At 31.3% G+C, this 18,748-nt stretch overlaps 2 protein-coding genes across 2 annotated transcripts; one reads left to right on the top strand and one right to left on the bottom strand.

Moving 5' to 3' along the window:
- Nucleotides 1-116: 116 nt before the first annotated feature.
- On the bottom strand, nucleotides 117-5,784 carry LOTGIDRAFT_231565 (hypothetical protein). The gene is made up of 14 exons (XM_009053727.1): nucleotides 5,616-5,784; nucleotides 4,957-5,020; nucleotides 4,654-4,788; nucleotides 4,158-4,331; nucleotides 3,733-3,836; nucleotides 3,451-3,561; nucleotides 3,122-3,281; nucleotides 2,824-2,906; nucleotides 2,509-2,605; nucleotides 2,080-2,227; nucleotides 1,858-1,950; nucleotides 1,421-1,564; nucleotides 987-1,059; nucleotides 117-570 (listed from the first exon to the last, which is right to left on the bottom strand). The coding sequence occupies exons 1-14, from the start codon at nucleotides 5,750-5,752 to the stop codon at nucleotides 495-497; spliced, it is 1,599 nt and encodes a 532-aa protein (XP_009051975.1). The 5' UTR covers nucleotides 5,753-5,784; the 3' UTR covers nucleotides 117-494.
- A 532-nt stretch (nucleotides 5,785-6,316) lies between these two features.
- LOTGIDRAFT_187717 (hypothetical protein) lies at nucleotides 6,317-17,498 on the top strand. The gene is made up of 15 exons (XM_009053726.1): nucleotides 6,317-6,433; nucleotides 9,337-9,527; nucleotides 9,932-9,986; nucleotides 10,246-10,374; nucleotides 11,385-11,534; nucleotides 12,503-12,627; nucleotides 12,935-13,024; nucleotides 13,295-13,393; nucleotides 13,719-13,835; nucleotides 13,978-14,096; nucleotides 14,714-14,889; nucleotides 15,299-15,448; nucleotides 15,734-15,998; nucleotides 16,250-16,478; nucleotides 16,945-17,498. The coding sequence occupies exons 2-15, from the start codon at nucleotides 9,373-9,375 to the stop codon at nucleotides 17,087-17,089; spliced, it is 2,004 nt and encodes a 667-aa protein (XP_009051974.1). The 5' UTR covers nucleotides 6,317-6,433; nucleotides 9,337-9,372; the 3' UTR covers nucleotides 17,090-17,498.
- The last annotated feature ends 1,250 nt before the right edge of the window (nucleotides 17,499-18,748 follow it).

Genomic DNA, 18,748 nt, shown 5'->3' with positions numbered 1-18,748 from the left:
CCTGTACTACCACTGTCATAATACTATTCAAACCAAACGGTATTTGCAATAGAGACCTGGTTTGAGTCAAGTATTTCTGATGGAATATTTGGTTAAATAAATAAAACTAACCATACTTCAAGAGATGAACATTTTAATTTTTCAATACAAAAGCAAGATGTGAACAAAACAAACTGAAACATTGAAAGATTGTGATTGACAGTTAAATTTCTGGAAAGATAATTTTTAAATGCCAGAGCTAATTCGGAAATTCTGATGCAAATTTGAACCATTTATTAGCAATTTGAAATTCTGGAGCTCAATTCAAAACCTTTATTAACAAATTTGAAAATCCTTAGCTATTCTGAAATATTTGTTAGCGTTCAAGAAACATCTGAGCTAATTGTGATTAGCTTTTGAAACTTAAAGTAGATATTTGCAGCATAAAGAAAATATAAAAGTAGCACTACATGATAGAAATGATAATATAAATAATAATGATAATGATATATTAATTAATCTCCTTTTAATGAAGACATACCAGCTCTCATTATTTCATCTACTAGAAGTAGGTTTGAGGCAATCACAGAACTGAAATAAAAAAATATTTAATCATTAACGAACGTCAGATGGGCTGAGGGACCAATGGTGCTCAAGCAGGACTTTCCCAAACTAGTTTAACATCTTGAAACCTATTATCGGAATATTCCAAGCTCCTTTTAAGTTTGGTCATATACTCCTACTCTATCACAGTTTGTAATTATCGCAGTATGATATGAGCTTTTGTCAATGAATGACTGATAATCATGTCACAGCCTTCCAGAACAACCTGATGCCACCCATGTTATTTAGGTATACCGGTATTGTTGATGGCATTTTCCATTGTAAAATTCCATCTGCAAAACCCATAAGGTTCAAAAATTGAAACCGAAGAAAACTCCAAGGTGCTGCTGTAGAAACCTGAGATTCTAGTGTTTGATTAAAGAAAGATAATGAATGTTACATACCATGAATGAAGTAGTTGTTTTTTAACTCTATAATTATCTAGTATACCACAATCAGCTGGTATCAGGGCTTCACCTACAAACAGTATCATTTTACAGTTATAAGCTTCTCTTGCATGAGATACCCCTAAGTTAACATAAGTGATGTAGACTCTCCAAAAGGGAATCCTACAGTACCGGTACTACTGTGATAATAGCTGGTATCCCAAATTTAATAGATATTATGTTCCAGCTTAAATACAACAAATAAAATCTCTCCTTTGGAACACAATTTCTGTCAATATTTCAAAATCATTGTATTTACATTAAACTTTCTGTATGTTCAGTTTTAACTCTTTTGACCATTACAAAGATATTTCAAAAGAAACAAAGTAAATCACATGTACTACCAATTGAAGTAACCACCCTACAACATACAATAATAAATCCCTACATACCAGTTTTAATATCTAAGCCTACAGCTTGAGTAGGTGAGATATATTCCTGTTGTAACTTTACTATAGCTTCTTGAGGATCCAGACCAGAATTCTGAGCTAAAACTTTCACTATGATCAACAAAGCTTCAGCAAATGCTTGGACACCTATAATATAGAATATTTAAGACATGAGTGGACGCTCTTGTTTTCTCCATCCATCTCACACTTGATTAAGAATTAATTCTGCAAAATAGTGTAATTCAAGTGATTCAATGAAACAAATGAAGCAAAATTGCATTTATTTTGTCATGACCTTAAACAAATCTAGCATGTCGTCTGCTTGTTGACATGCGTTCAAATCCTAAGAAAAATTCTTACGGCCAGTGCTTTGGAATGTCGAAACTCAATATGGATTTCAATCCCTATCACAAAATTATACACTCAAATAATAAACCTACCAAGTCTAGCACGACCTTTAACAGTATCTTTATACTTCATTAATTCTTGATATGCAGCTATTTCAAATGCTCCAGCGCCCGGCAACACACACGCTGAAATAATAATACAAAACTCAATAACTTCTGACTAATACCTTAATTATAGCATAACAAATATCACTGCTCAGAAAAATAGTCCCTGGAATAACTCAGAAAACCTGTGATGAAAACAACTCAATTTACCATCTTCTATAGCATTTTTCACTGCTCTCAAACCATCTCTCACAGCATCTTTAATCTGAGTCAGGGTGTGTTTATTTGGTCCTTTAATCAGTATAGTAACAGACTGAGGATTCTGACAATCTTCTAAGAAGGTGAACTTATCTTCTCCCTGAAATATTCAAACACAAAATACTAATTTACTCTTCAAATAATGCTCTTAAAAATATTACTTTCAAGAAATTTCATCACTTTTAATTTTGTTACAGAGAAATGAAACTTATATGTATTTCTTTGACGATCAAGAAGATCATAAAAATATGTCTCAAAACGTGTTTCATGGTTGCATAACACAGGGCTGTTGCCTTAGCAAGAACTAACACATGGAATAACAAATTACTAGAATAGATTCAGTGTTGAATTCCAAGTAAAAATTTATTATTGAGTACATACCAGAACTTGTTCATAGACTAATCCAGAATGTCCCAGTACATCTGGTGTTAAATCATCCACAGAATTAACAGCCATACCACCACAAGCTAGAGCAATTCTACAAAATAACATACTTATAATTCAATACAGTATTGAAATCTTGCTTTTATTTATCAGTCGTAACTTAACTTTTAAAACAACACATCTTAAATTTTGATCCTGTATATGAAAGTATTTGTACAAATCATATATACTTTAATATGTCTCTACATCATATAATTATGAAGTAAAAATGAATTCCCAAATCTGGATGGTGTTTAAAAGGCTGACCCTTACCTTTCCATATTCCTACGTTTTGCTCTACGTAAAGCTACAATACCTTCTTTAGCAAACATATCTAATGATAGTGGATCCACACCCTATAATATAATTAATCAAATGTAAGAAGAAACTAAACATATCTAGGTTGTATGAAATATAACTTATCATGGAACACCATGCTCATTCTTCCAGGAACCAGATTCTGTTTATCTAAACAGCTGACCTACCACAATGACTTAAGATCTTCCTTTAACTTTAACACATACATTCTAGACACTAGTTAAGAGTAGAAAAGAATTCAATATGAACAAACCTTTTGGTTGATGACAATAAATCCCTTTTTATTTCCTTCACAGACTTTCTTCTTCAGTTCAATAATACGTTTAACTCTATCATCAATAAACTTTCTCTCTGCATCAACCAACTTCTCTCTTTCTGCTGCCGTCTTGTAGAAAAATCCAGAGTTCACTTCACTGGAAAAATGCATTACTGTTTATGTCATTGAATCAAATTTTTTGAGGGGAGATCTGGTTATTCATTATGACAGTTAAATAAATGCTCAAGCAACTGAGTTCACATTTGACTTTTTCTGCACCAGATTAGGCCAATGAAGATGGGATAATGACCACATAGAATACTTACGTTTTTTCATATTCCAATGACACATTACAAGTCAGGATGAAAGCATCTTCAAGTCTTTTCTTCATATCAGGATGTCTGGCACCATGATCCATGACAATACCTCGTACTAAGCTGTAAAATCAAGTTTTTATTAATTTAATACAATTCCCAACCACAGGACAAGTTCTCTTTCTAGTTTTAGAATTTATCTAAAATATTTGGCCTATGAAGAAACAAAAATTACACCTTGATACAATTGTTCCAAATACAAAGAAAAGAAGGCTTTCACAACTCAAAACTTACATAGTATCCATATCAGTCTTATGTTTCATCTCCATTAACTCTACCATATGTAGATCAATTGGTTCTTTAGGTTTCTTTATAGCCAGTACAGCATCTACTATATGCTAAAAAATTAAATTTCATATTTAAATCAGTCCTTCAGAAAATTTTTTGTCTTCTTTACAAGTTTGCAAAATTAGGTTTTTAAGGATTCTCTCTACCATCTGCTTCTTGTCCAAACCTCTTACAACTGAGTTGACTGGAATATTCAGGTAAGATGACTTAATCAAGATCATTTGATCTTCCAACATCAAATGAGATCACAAGCATAATTTGTTCTGTGTAACCAGGCCAACCATTGTGCCTAAATTTGCTTTCTTTATTCTTAATAGACTTTTAGAGGTCTAAATAGTTTGATAAAACTTGAAAACTACAAGGTAACCCACCTCTGTCAACAAATCAGCTAAGTCTTGGTGGACTTTAGTACGTAGAGAAGTTCTAGCAATTTGTACCAGTGTATCTCTATCAACCTCACGGGTGATCTTCACCTGATCTAATACCTCTAGAGCTTTATTTCTAGCCAGTTCAAACCCTTCAGTAATCAATCGTGGATGTAATCCCTGAAATACAATTTGCACTTTCTTATCAAGTCAATAAAGGAGTATGTATTATAAATGATTCAAAAATATCAAACCAATTTGGGTAGTACTGTTACTTAATGTGGCAGAAAAACATTGCCTTGTACTTTAGTTTGATTCCTTACAAACAGCATTAAGTACAACTAAGCTAACTCCTTATTGACCATCAGGTATCTAATAACTCTGGATTATACATAAATTTCGACATTTGAATATCAGATAGCATAGCCACATCTGTTTCCTTTGGTGCCATCTTTAAGACATGTAATAACAAAAAGAATCCTATTTAAATATGACAACCAACCTCAGTAATGTAGAGATCAGCTTGTTTTAACAGTTCACCAATGATCAACACATTAGATGTTGTACCATCACCAGTGATATCATCTTGTGCAGTAGCAACACGAGCTATCAAGGAGGCTGTAGGATGTTGAATTTGCTAAAACAAAAAAAAGAGAAAGTTATTTCAGAGACATATATATGCTATGCGTTTAATTCAAAACTTTTTGTAGCAAGTCATGTTATGAGCATCTAACATAGGTTGTTTCAGACAACATTTTTAACTTCACAAAAGTAAGCACACAAAAATGACATAAAAGATACTAACCATTTCATGCAATAAAACATTGCCATCTTTGGTTAATTTGATATCTCCTGCACCAGAAACCAACCTATAATACAATACAAGACACTGGTCTTTGTAACTAGTTAAACTAACAGAACCTTCAAGATGGTCCTATATGATTTCAACACAGCCCATCTACTACCTAGTCCACATTGAGTTCTAAATTGAATTTTTTCTCTCATGTCACAATTATTCAAAATATGATTTCCAAGTGCATACCAATGGCAATTGTCTTAGAATGCCTTTGGGTCCATGAATATATAAGTTTTGAAAATGAAATGAACACACTTCTGTCCAAGAAATACCATTTGAAAATGACACTCATTTTGTACTGAGAATCTCCCTCTGTAAAATCAGTTTCAAATAATTTTGTTTTCAATGGTTGGCATTTTCATCAACCCAATCTAAGACTATTATTTGGAGTTTAATATTTCAATTCATACAAAAATGATAGCCAAAGTGTGATTTACAACTTGATGTGGCCAAAGAGTAACTTCTCTCCGCTCACACTCACAGTAAGCTCAGAATTGAATCTTTCGTTTTTCATTGAATTTCGAGAACATTCCATCTTCGTGACAGAACACGCACCACGTGTTTTGGTCAACTTCGTCAATTTGATCAGCTAAAATTAGAATAATTACATTTTCATGGTTCCTTTTGGACCAAGATTGGTTCTAAGAACATCTTGTAGTCCTTTTGCTGCACTTATATTCACAGCTAAAGCCTGGGCAGCTCTCGCAACTTCAGCTTTTGGATTCAATGAAGTGATCGCCGACATCTTGCCTTGTCTTGTTACCGGAAGCAATGATATGACAGGTTATCCAGTCTTTTGAAACACTGTAGACATCACAGGGACTTGTGTTAATATGATACTAAATTAAACCAGTATTGATAAAAACCTAAAAACCTAGGCTAACGAAGATTTTACCTGAACGACGGTATTAAGCTATTCTATTCGGTTGAAATTTAGCTTTCAATTTCAAGGATTCTATGGAATCAAATTTGACGTTTCCTATCATTTACGTGACATATAATAACAAATCAAGCAATAAAAGATTAGATTTCTCGGACTATCTCTAATCAAATAGCAGTCCCTCTGGTCATATTGATAGAAAACAGGGATCATTAGTTAATGAAACGTTCATAAATTCTTTTTGGCCATTAAATTGTTTTGTACAATTCTTTAAACTCTTGAAAAAAACCCAATTAATTTCAAATTTCTGCTTTTTGTTGATAATTTATCAATTAAGCCTAAGTAATGAATTTGACCGAAATATATTCATGAATAATCCCTAAATGTCAAAGGTCAGTTCTTATAAAACGTCATAGGGGTTAAAGTCGACAGGTGCCCGTCTGTATATTGACTAATATCTATCTATAATCTATGATTCGATTTAAAACGCATGGACAGTGGAATTTTTCAGTGATTTGATTTATTTCAGCACTTATTTGGAATCAGGTACGGTATCATTGCTTAAATTTCTTGTCTTCTTTCAATCCTTCAAGGGTCAAAAACTTGGTCGTTGCCATTGAATTTGGGATCAATTTCTGGCAGGGTTATATAGCAAACGTGTGAAATGAGATGATTTATTGTTGGCTACGTGCTACTGTTTCAATTCATATTGATTGAGCAATTGTTTGAATTTGGTTGCATTGATTTTTCAATTTCAAATGCTAGATACAATGTTCACAATTTTCTGAACAAGTTAGTCAACAACAAAAACAGGCTTGATTGAACAGAACAGGGGTTGTTGACCTGTTGCTTTGAGGGTGAAATTATGAGACTAAGTATTCTGTCAAGGCCATACCACCCTCAGTGTTATTATTAAATGGACAAAATGGATTTGTGGGGTTGAAAGGAGATAGTAGATAGTAATTTTTTGGGTAATAAATTTGTAATCTTTAATCAAACATGGAAAATTAACATAACACTAGAAGATACAAATTTTGAATGATGAAATCAGTAAATTTCTGAGATTGTTGTTAGTTAGGATTTCCTGGAAACGATATGCTAACCAGAAACACTAATTTAGAATTTTTATGGAGGCTGTCATGTGAATAGCCAATGTTTTGGTTGAGAATTCAAAACAGAAAGCCAGGTTAGAGCACTTGGTTGACTTACCCTATCTATAGGCCATTTGGTTAGCTTAATGTCTGCTTGGTTGTAAGACAAATTGTAGATTCTTAATTATGGTTTCATAACCATTGGTTAAGCAGAATAAATTTGTCATACTATTTCTTTTAATAAGAAGTTATGCATTTGATAGTCAAAAATCGCCTATATAGATCTGATATAAGTCGTACATGTGTATAAATGTTATTTATAAAGGAAATTGAAATATATGTACCGGTAGTACATTTTATCTGCCAATACGAAAGGCAATATGAACATGCTGGTAACGTATTGATTATAGAATTAAAACTAGAATTATGGCTAGATACCATAAATAGCCATGAAGATAAGCACTTACTTAATGACACCTAATAGAGGACTTTTAACTTGAACAAAAAAATTAAATACAAAAATAGATGTGATATTTGAGTTGGGAAAAGATTTAAAGGACTTATATAAATGGTTGTAGAAGCTTAACTTTTCATGATTGCCATAATACCATAATTCTCAATTATTGCTGGTTCATTTATCCATTGCTCATGCTAAAAGATTTAAAAGATCAGGGACATATATTTTTCATGCTCCTTGCCAAAAAAATTGATTGAGAAAATTAGATGTCCATTAATAGGCAATTAAAATGATTTGATCATAATGATATGATTGACATCAGCTGTTTCAACTAATTAGTTTCCTCCCTGATCAGGTGATTATCGCAACTTGACCACTTAGTTCAATTATTCAAATTAGATCTATGAATTTATATTTTCTCATGTATAATTTCTATATATGTAGATTGATAAGGAGATCTACCTATTAGAACTAAAGTGACAGCTCTAGTCATTTGAAATGATTATGAATGAATGACAAATTTGACCTACATTAAACATAGTGTTAATTGATAATGCTGAGTAAGTAAGCAAATATGTTTCATCAGTCAAAGTCAAGCCATATATGTCCCGTTTTTTCTATTGTTGATGAAATTCTTGAAATCTTGATTCAAATTACATCAGAGCTTTTAGTATTACCACACTATAACTAATATTATGTTCATTGGAAAGACGTTTTGATAGACTCAATGTGTACTTTAGAAGTGGACAAATATTTATAATATACATGCAAGGTTTTAAAGTACAATGTGTGTTCAATTATGTTTTGTGTGAGAATTGTGTTTTGATTGTGTTTGTCTAGTAATTGTGTGTTGGAATTATACATTGTGTTTATTATGTAAGGAAATAGTACTGTGGTTTGTGGAATCTTTATAATAATTTTATTAATGATTTAGTATTTCTGTTTTAGAAACATATATAAACATACTAATAACAAATACACATATATATCGGGATTCAAATTAAGGGGTATCACATAGATTCAAAATGACTCCTTATGTGATCTCCTTTGATTAGCGAAAATAGAAATTTATGACGATCTCAAATCGTATCAAATAGTATATATTTGAAGGTATACTACTGGAACATTTTAAATTGCTACTGAATTTGAAAGAAAGCAAATCAAAATTTAGCTTGTCTTATAAATTCCTAATCAAATTTTTCAATCTTAATTGAACCATGAAATATATAGAAAACAGTTTTTAATTTAATACCGGTACAATTCCAAATTAACATCAAAAATTGTTTGCAGGAAATGTTACCTAGAGTATAAAATATGAATATCTGAGTTTCCACCCTGATGTAAGATATGTACAGTGTTAAACAGTTCATATGAATGTTTTGTAATTGTGTGACAGACATAATAACATTGTGTTAAGAAACTTGTTATTTATCACATTGCATAACACATCACCTTGACCTTGTGTTTACTATTCATAGTGCTAATGAACACAACTCAAAACTACAAATATGGCTATATCAAAACCTTTTTTTTTTTTTTAAAAAAAACCCATAAAAACTAAATAGAAACAGAAGAAAGAAACAAAAAACATAAGAGAACAAAAGCTTATAAGTTGCTCAGTTTCATGAAAAATGTTTTCCATCTGATTTTGTGATGCATTGAAAAATGTTAATTAAAATGCTGTTAAGCTCTAACTATTAGCCTTACCAATAAAAGCTTGATTCCAGTTCTCCAAAATCCTTTTCAGAATTACTATCCAACATCCAGTTCTTCTACAATTCATCAATAATGTAATGTATCAGTTAAGACTGTTGTCAATTCTGAGGTGTAATATATTATTGCACCTTCATTCCTTAACAAGATCATGATATCCACCTTCAGGTTATATATTTTTATTGTAGATCTTTTAGTTGATATTCTGATATAAAGCAAGAAGAATGAGTTCGGCTAGTAATGCCATGGCAGGAGGAGGTGGTTTATTCTCCATGGTGGACCTGTTTGTATTGTCAGCTGCTGGAGGATTCGCTATATATTGGTTCTTCATTAGAACTAAAAAACAAGAACAACCAACTTTTAAAAAGCTCACTGTATCGTAAGTAGAATCTTTAAAACCTAACTAGGACTTTTGTAGTGCTAGGAAAAAGTTACATGAAAAGCAGATTAACTGTGTATTGAGTGCAGGGCCTTGTTTCTCTAAAATCTTGCAATAAGAATTTGTTATGTGAACTTTTTATATTGAGGAATACCATGTACAGTATTTATGACAAAATTGATAGTTAGATATTTTGTGAAACAGACAGGACCCTGGAATTGAAATTCAGGAATTGGTTTATAAGATTGTTTATTTAAGAAATTTAGTCTAGTGAGGGAGAGGAGAAGCGGTTCTGAGAAAAAGCAAAGAATTAACTGTTTGAGCATGCATGAGCAGCAACAGTTTTAAGTGAAGAAACAACTTTACACTGTGTTTTTTGTAACATTAATTATTTTCTATTTCAGACCAATAGTAGAAAAAGGCAGCTCATCAGGTTTTATAAATAAAATGAAAAATACAGTAAGTTATGATATAATTTATATAAAACCTTTCAAGCTGAGAACATAAAACATCTATTATCTAGGAATTTCATGGGAACTGTCATATTTGTGAAGAATTCACGTAATCTTTGCTTACTTTGCTAAAATCAATTGGAGCCCTTTCTTCCAAAACTAGTTCCTGATGGGCATTTGTTTACATCAGCGATAAAATATTTTACTTTATTCATATTATATATTCCAAAGTACCGGTATTAATTTCCAAGTTTTCGCTAATTTAGAATCGGAATGTAGTGGTATTCTATGGGTCACAAACTGGTACAGCAGAAGAGTTTGCTACCAGGTTAGCTAAAGATGCTACAAGATATGGTATGAAAGGCATGGTGGCAGATCCAGAAGAATGTGATATGGTTAGTACTCTTGGTACTTTTCTCTCATCATCGGAATGATTACCCAGAATCATTCAACATGGCACTGGTGCCAAAGTTTATCAAATCTGTTTCAACTTGTCACTTGGAATAACAAAATGAGACAAAAATCCTATCCTTGTGTGATACAGTTACTATGAAAGATTCCTCTTGGAACTGAAAAAGAATTCTTTACCATATATAGTTGAAAATCAAAGTTGACCTCATATTCTAGTTTGGGCATTCGAGGACATTAAACTCTTGTTTCATTCACCTTAAGATATGATACAGAGATATGATAAATAGGTTAGATGTAAGTAAGTGTATATATGGACCTGTTTGCATTGTAGCATAACGTATTAATACTGACTAAATGGATGAAAGATTATTTACTTACTATTAAGGCAGAATATAATAGCGATTTTATTTTCCCTAAAAAGTGGGACAAATTTAAAATATAGTCTAGGTTTAAAGAATGTGTGCCAGCGAGATAAATTTGAGTATAATGACTAAATACATTCTCCCAGCATTCAGAAAAATATGGATTTTTAGTGAAATCATTTGTAGTGTTTGATAAATTGTACTTCTGATTTTTTAATAAGGATTTTATACAGCAATCATAAAAAAAATATCTTAATTAAATACTGTTCAGGTGCATACAGCTACTTAAAGTGAAATGTTTGCGAGAAAAAATATATTCTCAGTTAAAATTTTTACCGGTATGTGTATCGGTGATACTGATAGCATCAATTTGAACAATTCTTATTTTCAATCAAAAGTCTGTAGTTCTTACAATTCCACTAAAACTAGCGTTATATGACGTCATTAATGGCAAAGTCCTTATGTGATGCAGTATATTTTACGATTAGTGACGTCCCCAATACACATGAAAATTTGAGAAAACATCTTTACAATCCCTTTAAGATTAAAGTAAACTGTTTTTGATTTTAATGTGTAATGTTTTGTGCATTAATAAGTTTTCAAGTTACCCTTCTTGTCTCTTTCTATTACAGGAAGATTTATCTCAGTTAAGAGATATAGAAAATTCACTAGTAATATTTTGTTTAGCAACGTATGGTGAAGGTGATCCTACTGATAATGCTCAAGAATTCTATGATTTTCTACAGTCTGGAGGAGCTGATCTAGATGATGTTAAATATGCTGTAAGTATATAAAATATAGAGTTCATCTATGAACTAAGTTCAGGTAGAACTTAACTGATAATTGATTTAATTTGGTTGCTTCAAAGTATATTTTATTGAAGCTCTCATCACCATCCTTGTAAATGCTGTTTTATAAGAAAATGTGCCCTTTTATGAGTCTTGTGCTAGGTAATAGAAATATGAACACTAATACACTATGGGTATTCATTTATAGGCAATAAAATCTTTGAACACTTTAATGCTATGGGTAATTATTTACAGGTATTTGCTCTAGGTAATAAAACCTATGAACACTATAATGCTATGGTTATTTATTTACAGGTATTTGCTCTAGGTAATAAAACCGATGAACACTAATACACTATGGGTTTTCATTTATAGGCAATAAAATCTATGAACACTTTAATGCTATGGGTAATTATTTACAGGTATTTGCTCTAGGTAATAAAACCTATGAACACTATAATGCTATGGGTATTTATTTACAGGTATTTGCTCTAGGTAATAAAACCTATGAACACTATAATGCTATGGGTAATTATTTACAGGTATTTGCTCTAGGTAATAAAATCTATGAACACTATAATGCTATGGGTATTTATTTACAGGTATTTGCTCTAGGTAATAAAACCGATGAACACTATAATGCTATGGTTATTTATTTACAGGTATTTGTTCTAGGTAATAAAACCTATGAACACTATAATGCTATGGTTATTTATTTACAGGTATTTGTTCTAGGTAATAAAACCTATGAACACTATAATGCTGTGGTTATTTATTTACAGGTATTTGTTCTAGGTAATAAAACCTATGAACACTATAATGCTGTGGTTATTTATTTACAGGTATTTGTTCTAGGTAATAAAACCTATGAACACTATAATGCTGTGGGTATTTATTTACAGGTATTTGTTCTAGGTAATATAACCTGTGAACACTTTAATGCTATGGGTATTTATTTACAGGTATTTGCACTAGGTAATAAAACCTATGAACACTTTAATGCTATGGGTATCTATGTTGATAAAAGACTAGAAGAACTAGGTGCTAAAAGAGTTTATGAAATTGGACTAGGAGATGATGATGCCAAGTGAGTTTTTGTTTATAATTCTTTTAATGAAGGTATATACATAGTATGGATCTAATATGGATCATTTTTTAAATAGTGCTCAATTTAATTGTAGAGCGATATAGAAATATTTCATTTCCGTCCATTTTTATGACTTTATCAATGAATGAATGTGTCAGAAGAATTGCCGTGGTTCATTAAAAGTGGAATAAAATTGATCCATTTTGAAATTTCACTTTTACACCAAAATCTCATCATAAGATATTTTGAGGAACAAGGCCCAGACAACTATATTACTGTCCGTATGAATTCTTGATGAATATTTCAGTATTGAAGAAGATTTTGTAACATGGAGAGAGAAGTTCTGGCCAGCTGTCTGTGAAGAGTTTGGTGTTGAACCTACTGGTGATGATTCTAAGTAAGTCAACTCTCTTTTTTTTAAGCCTCTTTTCTTTAAATTGTGACACTGGCTTTTTGAAATAGATCTTCTTTTTTTAAACAAAGATTTATTGTGAATCTTGCTCAAGTGAACACATAATCACACAAACATCTTTCATATCTGCAATTGTTTAAAACATGTGACCTGTAACGATGAATCAATCGCAATCAAGACGAGAGATTTTCAAAGACTTTGTATTCGGAAGACTATTGTTAATAGATTAAAAGATGTTATGCTTGTATATTTCAGCCAAAGACAATATACTCTAGAAGTTATGTCAGATATACCTAGAGAAAAAACATACCATGGTGAAATTAGCAGACTTGGTTCATTTGTTAATCAAAAACCGTAAGTAGATATTATATACTTGATCATTCACTGTGGTAGTCTGAATATATCCCAAATTATCTTTCAATTTTAGCAAGATTTGAGTTATTAATGCTGTCATGAATTTTTTTGCTTTATTGTACACTGCATGACTCCACCTTGTTTTAGTGTCTGACTAAGTTGCAAAGCTATTTAAACAAGATTTTTGTTATTACTGCCATCATGAAAATGAAATAAATAGACTTTTTTGCACCATGTAGGCTAATGAAGACAGGTTGCCATCTTGGAGATGACATGCTATATTGTATGTTTCCCATCAATATATATATTTTTGATATATTTGCAGACCATATGATGCTAAGAATCCATTTATGGCGCCGATGACAGTGAAGAAAGAATTACATAAAGGTGGAGGTAGATCTTGTATGCATATAGAATTTGACATAACTGGTTCTAAAATAAGGTAAAAAAAATTGTTTCTTAATGTGACAACAGGTTCACTTTAGAAAAAATAAGAATAGACTATAATACAATTCTAAAATAAACAGAATTTGCAATAGTGATGTCATAAAATCATAACTAATTGACTCTATGTTTTATTATAGATATGAATCAGGAGATCATGTAGCTGTTTATCCTATCAATGATTCTAAATTAGTAGAGAAAATAGGACAACGTTTAAATACAGATCTAGATACAGTCTTTACTCTTACTAATGTTGATGGTAAGTCATCTCTATTCATCTGACTTTTCCTAAACAACTGTAAGCTTATTTTGCCTGTCAATAGATCAGTAAGGTTGTTTGCCAAAACTGCTCTCACAGCGGTTGTCCAAATGTTGGATATTCAACTCCCAATACTAAAGTGGAGACACACATGTTAATAGCATTTGACAATAAGAATTGAGAACAGAGTCTTCTTGTTGATTGTTTACATACTTTGCTCACAAGTCATCAAAACCAAATTTTCGAAACCTGAAATCCAAAATAACAGTTTGGCAATAACTTGGTAACAGCTAATCCACTTTTGATATGAGGTAGTATTTCAATCATAAATGAGAAAATGTATCATAATGAAAGGTGGTATCAGGTGTCTAGAAGGGTTTTGAATATGAAAACTGCATGAGCAGCTCTTGAGATCAAAGATTGCTTGCTGAAAGATATTCTTGTTTACCTCAGGCCTCTGTTCAATGACTTTCTGAAAATAAGTTGACAGGATAAGACAAATTTCCATTTTCTAAGTAAAACATTTAAAAATATTAAAACAAATACTTTTTTTTTTATGCCATTACGTTGATTTTCATCTTTTAACGTCTTTTTAATGTTATTGTTTTGTATTATAGAGGAGGCTAGTAAGAAACATCCATTCCCCAATCCATGTAGTTATCGTACAGCATTTTTACATTATCTTGACATCCAAAGTCCACCAAGAACACATATATTACGGGAATTGGCTGAATATGCTGAAGATCCTAAAGAGAAAGAATTTCTATTATCCATGACTGGCTCAGATGGCAAGGTTAGTATAATACTGAATATACTAAATGTTGCCATTGGCAAGAGAATATATTGAAATAAATGAATGTATTCTTACCACCTTGAATAATTATGCTTTTAAGTTTATGAGTTAAAAGAGGTAGAATTCAAAATTTTAATCATTAAAAACTGTTGTAAATTATCCTTATATGTGAAAAGGTTTGTAAAATATGTTATTGATATGTGTTTTAAGAAATAACGGCAACATATTTTTTGTTGAAACTTTGATATTAGCTGAAGTCAGCCTTGCTTGTGTTGCCTTTCAACTCCTTCAGGACTGATATCCCTTAAGATAATTAGATTTCTGATGCCTTAGCCAGTTCTTACAGTAGTAAGCTTTATTTCTGTATCTTTGCTCCCATAAATTCTCCCAATGTTGATATTTATTTCAGGACCAATATAATGAATGGATTGTTAAAGATCATCGTAATATTGTAGCCATACTAGAGGATTTAAAATCATTAAAACCACCATTAGATCATATTTGTGAAATGTTGCCAAGGTTACAATGTCGTTATTATTCTATTTCTTCATCTGCTAAGGTAAGACACTTTGATTTGAGTTTTTGGGGGTCATATATTGATTTACAAAATCAAAGAAGGCCCTTGAAGTAAGATTGCTGGATTCAAACCCAACATAGATTAAATTTTTCATCAGAATTTTCAGGCCTGCATGGTCTTCTGCTGGAAAATAGATAATAATAAGGAGTTGTAAATCAAGTAAGAGTAGTCTTATAGCAAAGTAGCTCCAATAGCTGTCCAACTTATTAGGCCAAATGTAAAAAAGTAGGACTCAATTTAATTGTTCGGGCATATATTTTTGTTTAGGTACATCCTACAAGTATACATATAACAGCTGTATTAGTAGACTATAAAACACGTACAGGAAGACAGGTAGATGGCGTTGCTACAAAATGGCTGTCAGAGAAAGTTATTAATGATGACCAGAAACATACCATTCCTATCTTTGTCCGTAAATCACAATTCCGTCTGCCTTTTAAACCAAGTACACCAGTTATTATGATAGGACCAGGAACAGGGTTAGCTCCCTTCAGAGGCTTTCTTCAAGAACGTGATTATTTAAAGAAAGAAGGTAAGAAATCATATACTTACATTACATAGTATAAGTTATAGTGTTAAATCAGGGTTGTTGATTTGACTTACAGTTGCCAGTAATGTCTGATTTAAGCTCTGAAATAAAGATAAACTGGGTGGATTAATGCCAAGAGGTTTGGTCAAAGACAAGCTGGTGAAAAGGATCCTTGTTAACCTAAGCTGCGTTTTCTTTTTTTCTGTAAATGAAAATTGATCACTTGTTTATGTTATTTTTTGTTATTATTTTAGGCAAACCAGTAGGAGACACCATATTATATTTCGGATGCCGTAATAAAGTTCATGATTTTATTTATGAAAATGAGTTAAATAGTTTCAAAGAGAGTGGGGCTTTAACCAAATTACACATAGCTTTCTCGAGAGATCAAAACAAGAAAGTCTATGTCCAACATTTATTAAATGAAAACAAAGATGAAATCTGGAATGTTCTAGAATCTGGAGGACATATTTATGTTTGTGGGTGAGTAGCTCGATTTCCAATTCAATCTTTTAAATCCAGTTTTTATCTGATACACAAAGCAATGCTGTTGATCTAAATTGTGTGGCACAGTCTTTGGTTTAAAGTGTAGCCTAGCTTTGTAGGTCTGTTTACATGTAACTGATGTAATAGTGTGGTTATAGTCATATGATATAAGCATACTGTGGTCTTCGCCTACAATATTTGAATTGTGAAATGTATTCAGAGATCAATTTCTTTTTATCAATGCGGGAATCCTTGGAAAATCCGAATCCGAAAATATTTTTCTTGTCTGAAACCAGACATGAAAATTGTATTATGTCCCTTGTTAAAGTCAAAACCTTCTGTTAAATATGTGAAAGTTTATTCTTTTTTCTTTCATCAAATGCGTAGTCTATCTTTGAAAGAAGAAATTTGAAGTCTCACAAAGTACTGTTAAATTGATTAGAAACTTTTTTTTTCTTTAAAGGGATGCTCGAAACATGGCACGTGAGGTTCACAGTACATTAGAACAGACTGTAGTAGAAAAAGGCAACATGGATGCTGCCAAAGCTGCTGATTACATTAAAAAATTACAATCAAAGGGACGCTACTCTTGTGATGTTTGGAGTTGAAGAATGTCGTCTGCTGTGTGTAAAAATAGAAGTGTACTGTTGAGTCATTTTTCACATCAAAAACTATATAGAATTGTATATAACATTGTTTATTAAACATTTATATTAAAGGATACAGCTATTCGTATAATATCCATAAATTATCTGCTGCCAGTTTGCCTGGACAAATGCACAGCACAATAACATAGACTGAAATAATTTGACACCAAATGAAGACACCACTAAATTTACAAATGTTCCCTGTCAATCATACATTATATCAAGCTTTAAGAGGTATAAATATCAGTAAAAAGAAATACTTTTCCATTGAATATATTTTGATGGGCAACAAAATACACCCAATTTTACAAATGTGCTCTACCAATCTTACATATAGAGTTTCATATTGATATGGAAAATGCATGAGTGGAAGAGTTCATTGGAAGGTTGAGGGGTATCAATAATAGTAAAAAAGAATTGCTTTTCGTTGAATGTTTCAAATACTAGCACAAAGAAATAGTTCTGCCATTTTGAGTTTGATTTTGTCAATATGAATAAATATAAATGCACAAAAATAATACAATAATTATCAGGAGGTATTCAAATGAATTTTTCCAAAATTTCTCCAAAAGTGGTTGTGAGCTATGAGAATTCATCATTTAGATTTTTAGAAATATCATTAATTTAGTTTATGCACATAAATGACTATTTGATAACATTTAAAACAGGGTAAAATATTGTACTTCGTGCCACAATTTGATAGCTCTTTTAAGTTTCAATGACGCAGTTAGTCTTTATATATTGATAAAGCAGTTGTAGTATATTCATCATAACACTCTATAGAATATAGAGATAGTAAAAATATATATTTAATGTATGATATAATTAGAAAGCTATACTTACTTTAACCCTTTTAACACCACCTAGCAGCCTGAACCTAGAACTAGGTGATACAGATCCAGATCGGTGAAGCGATAACACTGTTTCTGATGACAGATGGAATAGATACTGCACTTTTTTTCACTTTACACACTTATTTTTTATCGTTTGACCGTCATAATGTTTTGATGAAATAGATGAAACTTAAAAAACTTGTGAAGTTTTTTTTTTTCATGTATGTTTAGAATAATGCTTATCTAAAATTTTAATGCCAATGGCTTAAATCATGTATTTATGTTTATTCAAACTTCACCTCCATGTGTATCTAAATTTAAACTTCTTATACTTTGGAAGTTTATGTACATGAATATTTATGATTGCGCTAATGCATATTAATTTTATGCTTCATTTCTTTATACCTATGTAAATTTTACTTCATATTCTGTATCTAGTTTTCATTGCAAGCATGCCTTTATTGTATCTTAATTTTGAATTTGAGTGTATTTTAGTTTTGACTCTATAAATGAAGTTTTTACATTATGAATTTCCCTACATTAGTATTCAATTCCATCTGTATGTGTATCTCAAAGTCATTATGTATCTAAATTTTTATTTACTTCATGTCTATCTACATTTCATTTTATTCTTATAATTGCTCATGTGATGGTACCTCATTAGAGATAAGAACAAACTTTATTCTTGTTTTGTCTATACTTTTATTTATAGTCAACTAAATATTTTATAGCCAATATAGGAATTAGGTTTTATACAATTACCAATAAAAATCTTGTTCATTGAAAA

This window comes from Lottia gigantea, assembly GCF_000327385.1.
Source record: "Lottia gigantea unplaced genomic scaffold LOTGIsca_20, whole genome shotgun sequence".
Lineage (NCBI taxonomy): Eukaryota > Metazoa > Mollusca > Gastropoda > Lottiidae > Lottia > Lottia gigantea.
The sequence above is the reverse complement of the archived record's forward strand: the minus strand, read 5'-3'. Positions and strand labels throughout refer to the sequence as shown.

Excerpts from the sequence above, each read along its gene's own strand:
- LOTGIDRAFT_187717 (XM_009053726.1), top strand. The coding sequence starts at position 9,373 with ATGAGTTCGGCTAGTAATGCCATGGCAGGAGGAGGTGGTTTATTCTCC. Across the intron at positions 11,535-12,502 it reads TAGATGATGTTAAATATGCT|GTATTTGCACTAGGTAATAA; the intron begins GTAAGTATATAA and ends ATTTATTTACAG. Across the intron at positions 13,394-13,718 it reads TCATTTGTTAATCAAAAACC|ACCATATGATGCTAAGAATC; the intron begins GTAAGTAGATAT and ends ATATATTTGCAG.
- LOTGIDRAFT_231565 (XM_009053727.1), bottom strand. The coding sequence starts at position 5,752 with ATGTCGGCGATCACTTCATTGAATCCAAAAGCTGAAGTTGCGAGAGCT. Across the intron at positions 3,562-3,732 it reads AAGACTGATATGGATACTAT|CTTAGTACGAGGTATTGTCA; the intron begins GTAAGTTTTGAG and ends TTGATTTTACAG. Across the intron at positions 2,228-2,508 it reads TAGTCTATGAACAAGTTCTG|GGAGAAGATAAGTTCACCTT; the intron begins GTATGTACTCAA and ends TGAATATTTCAG.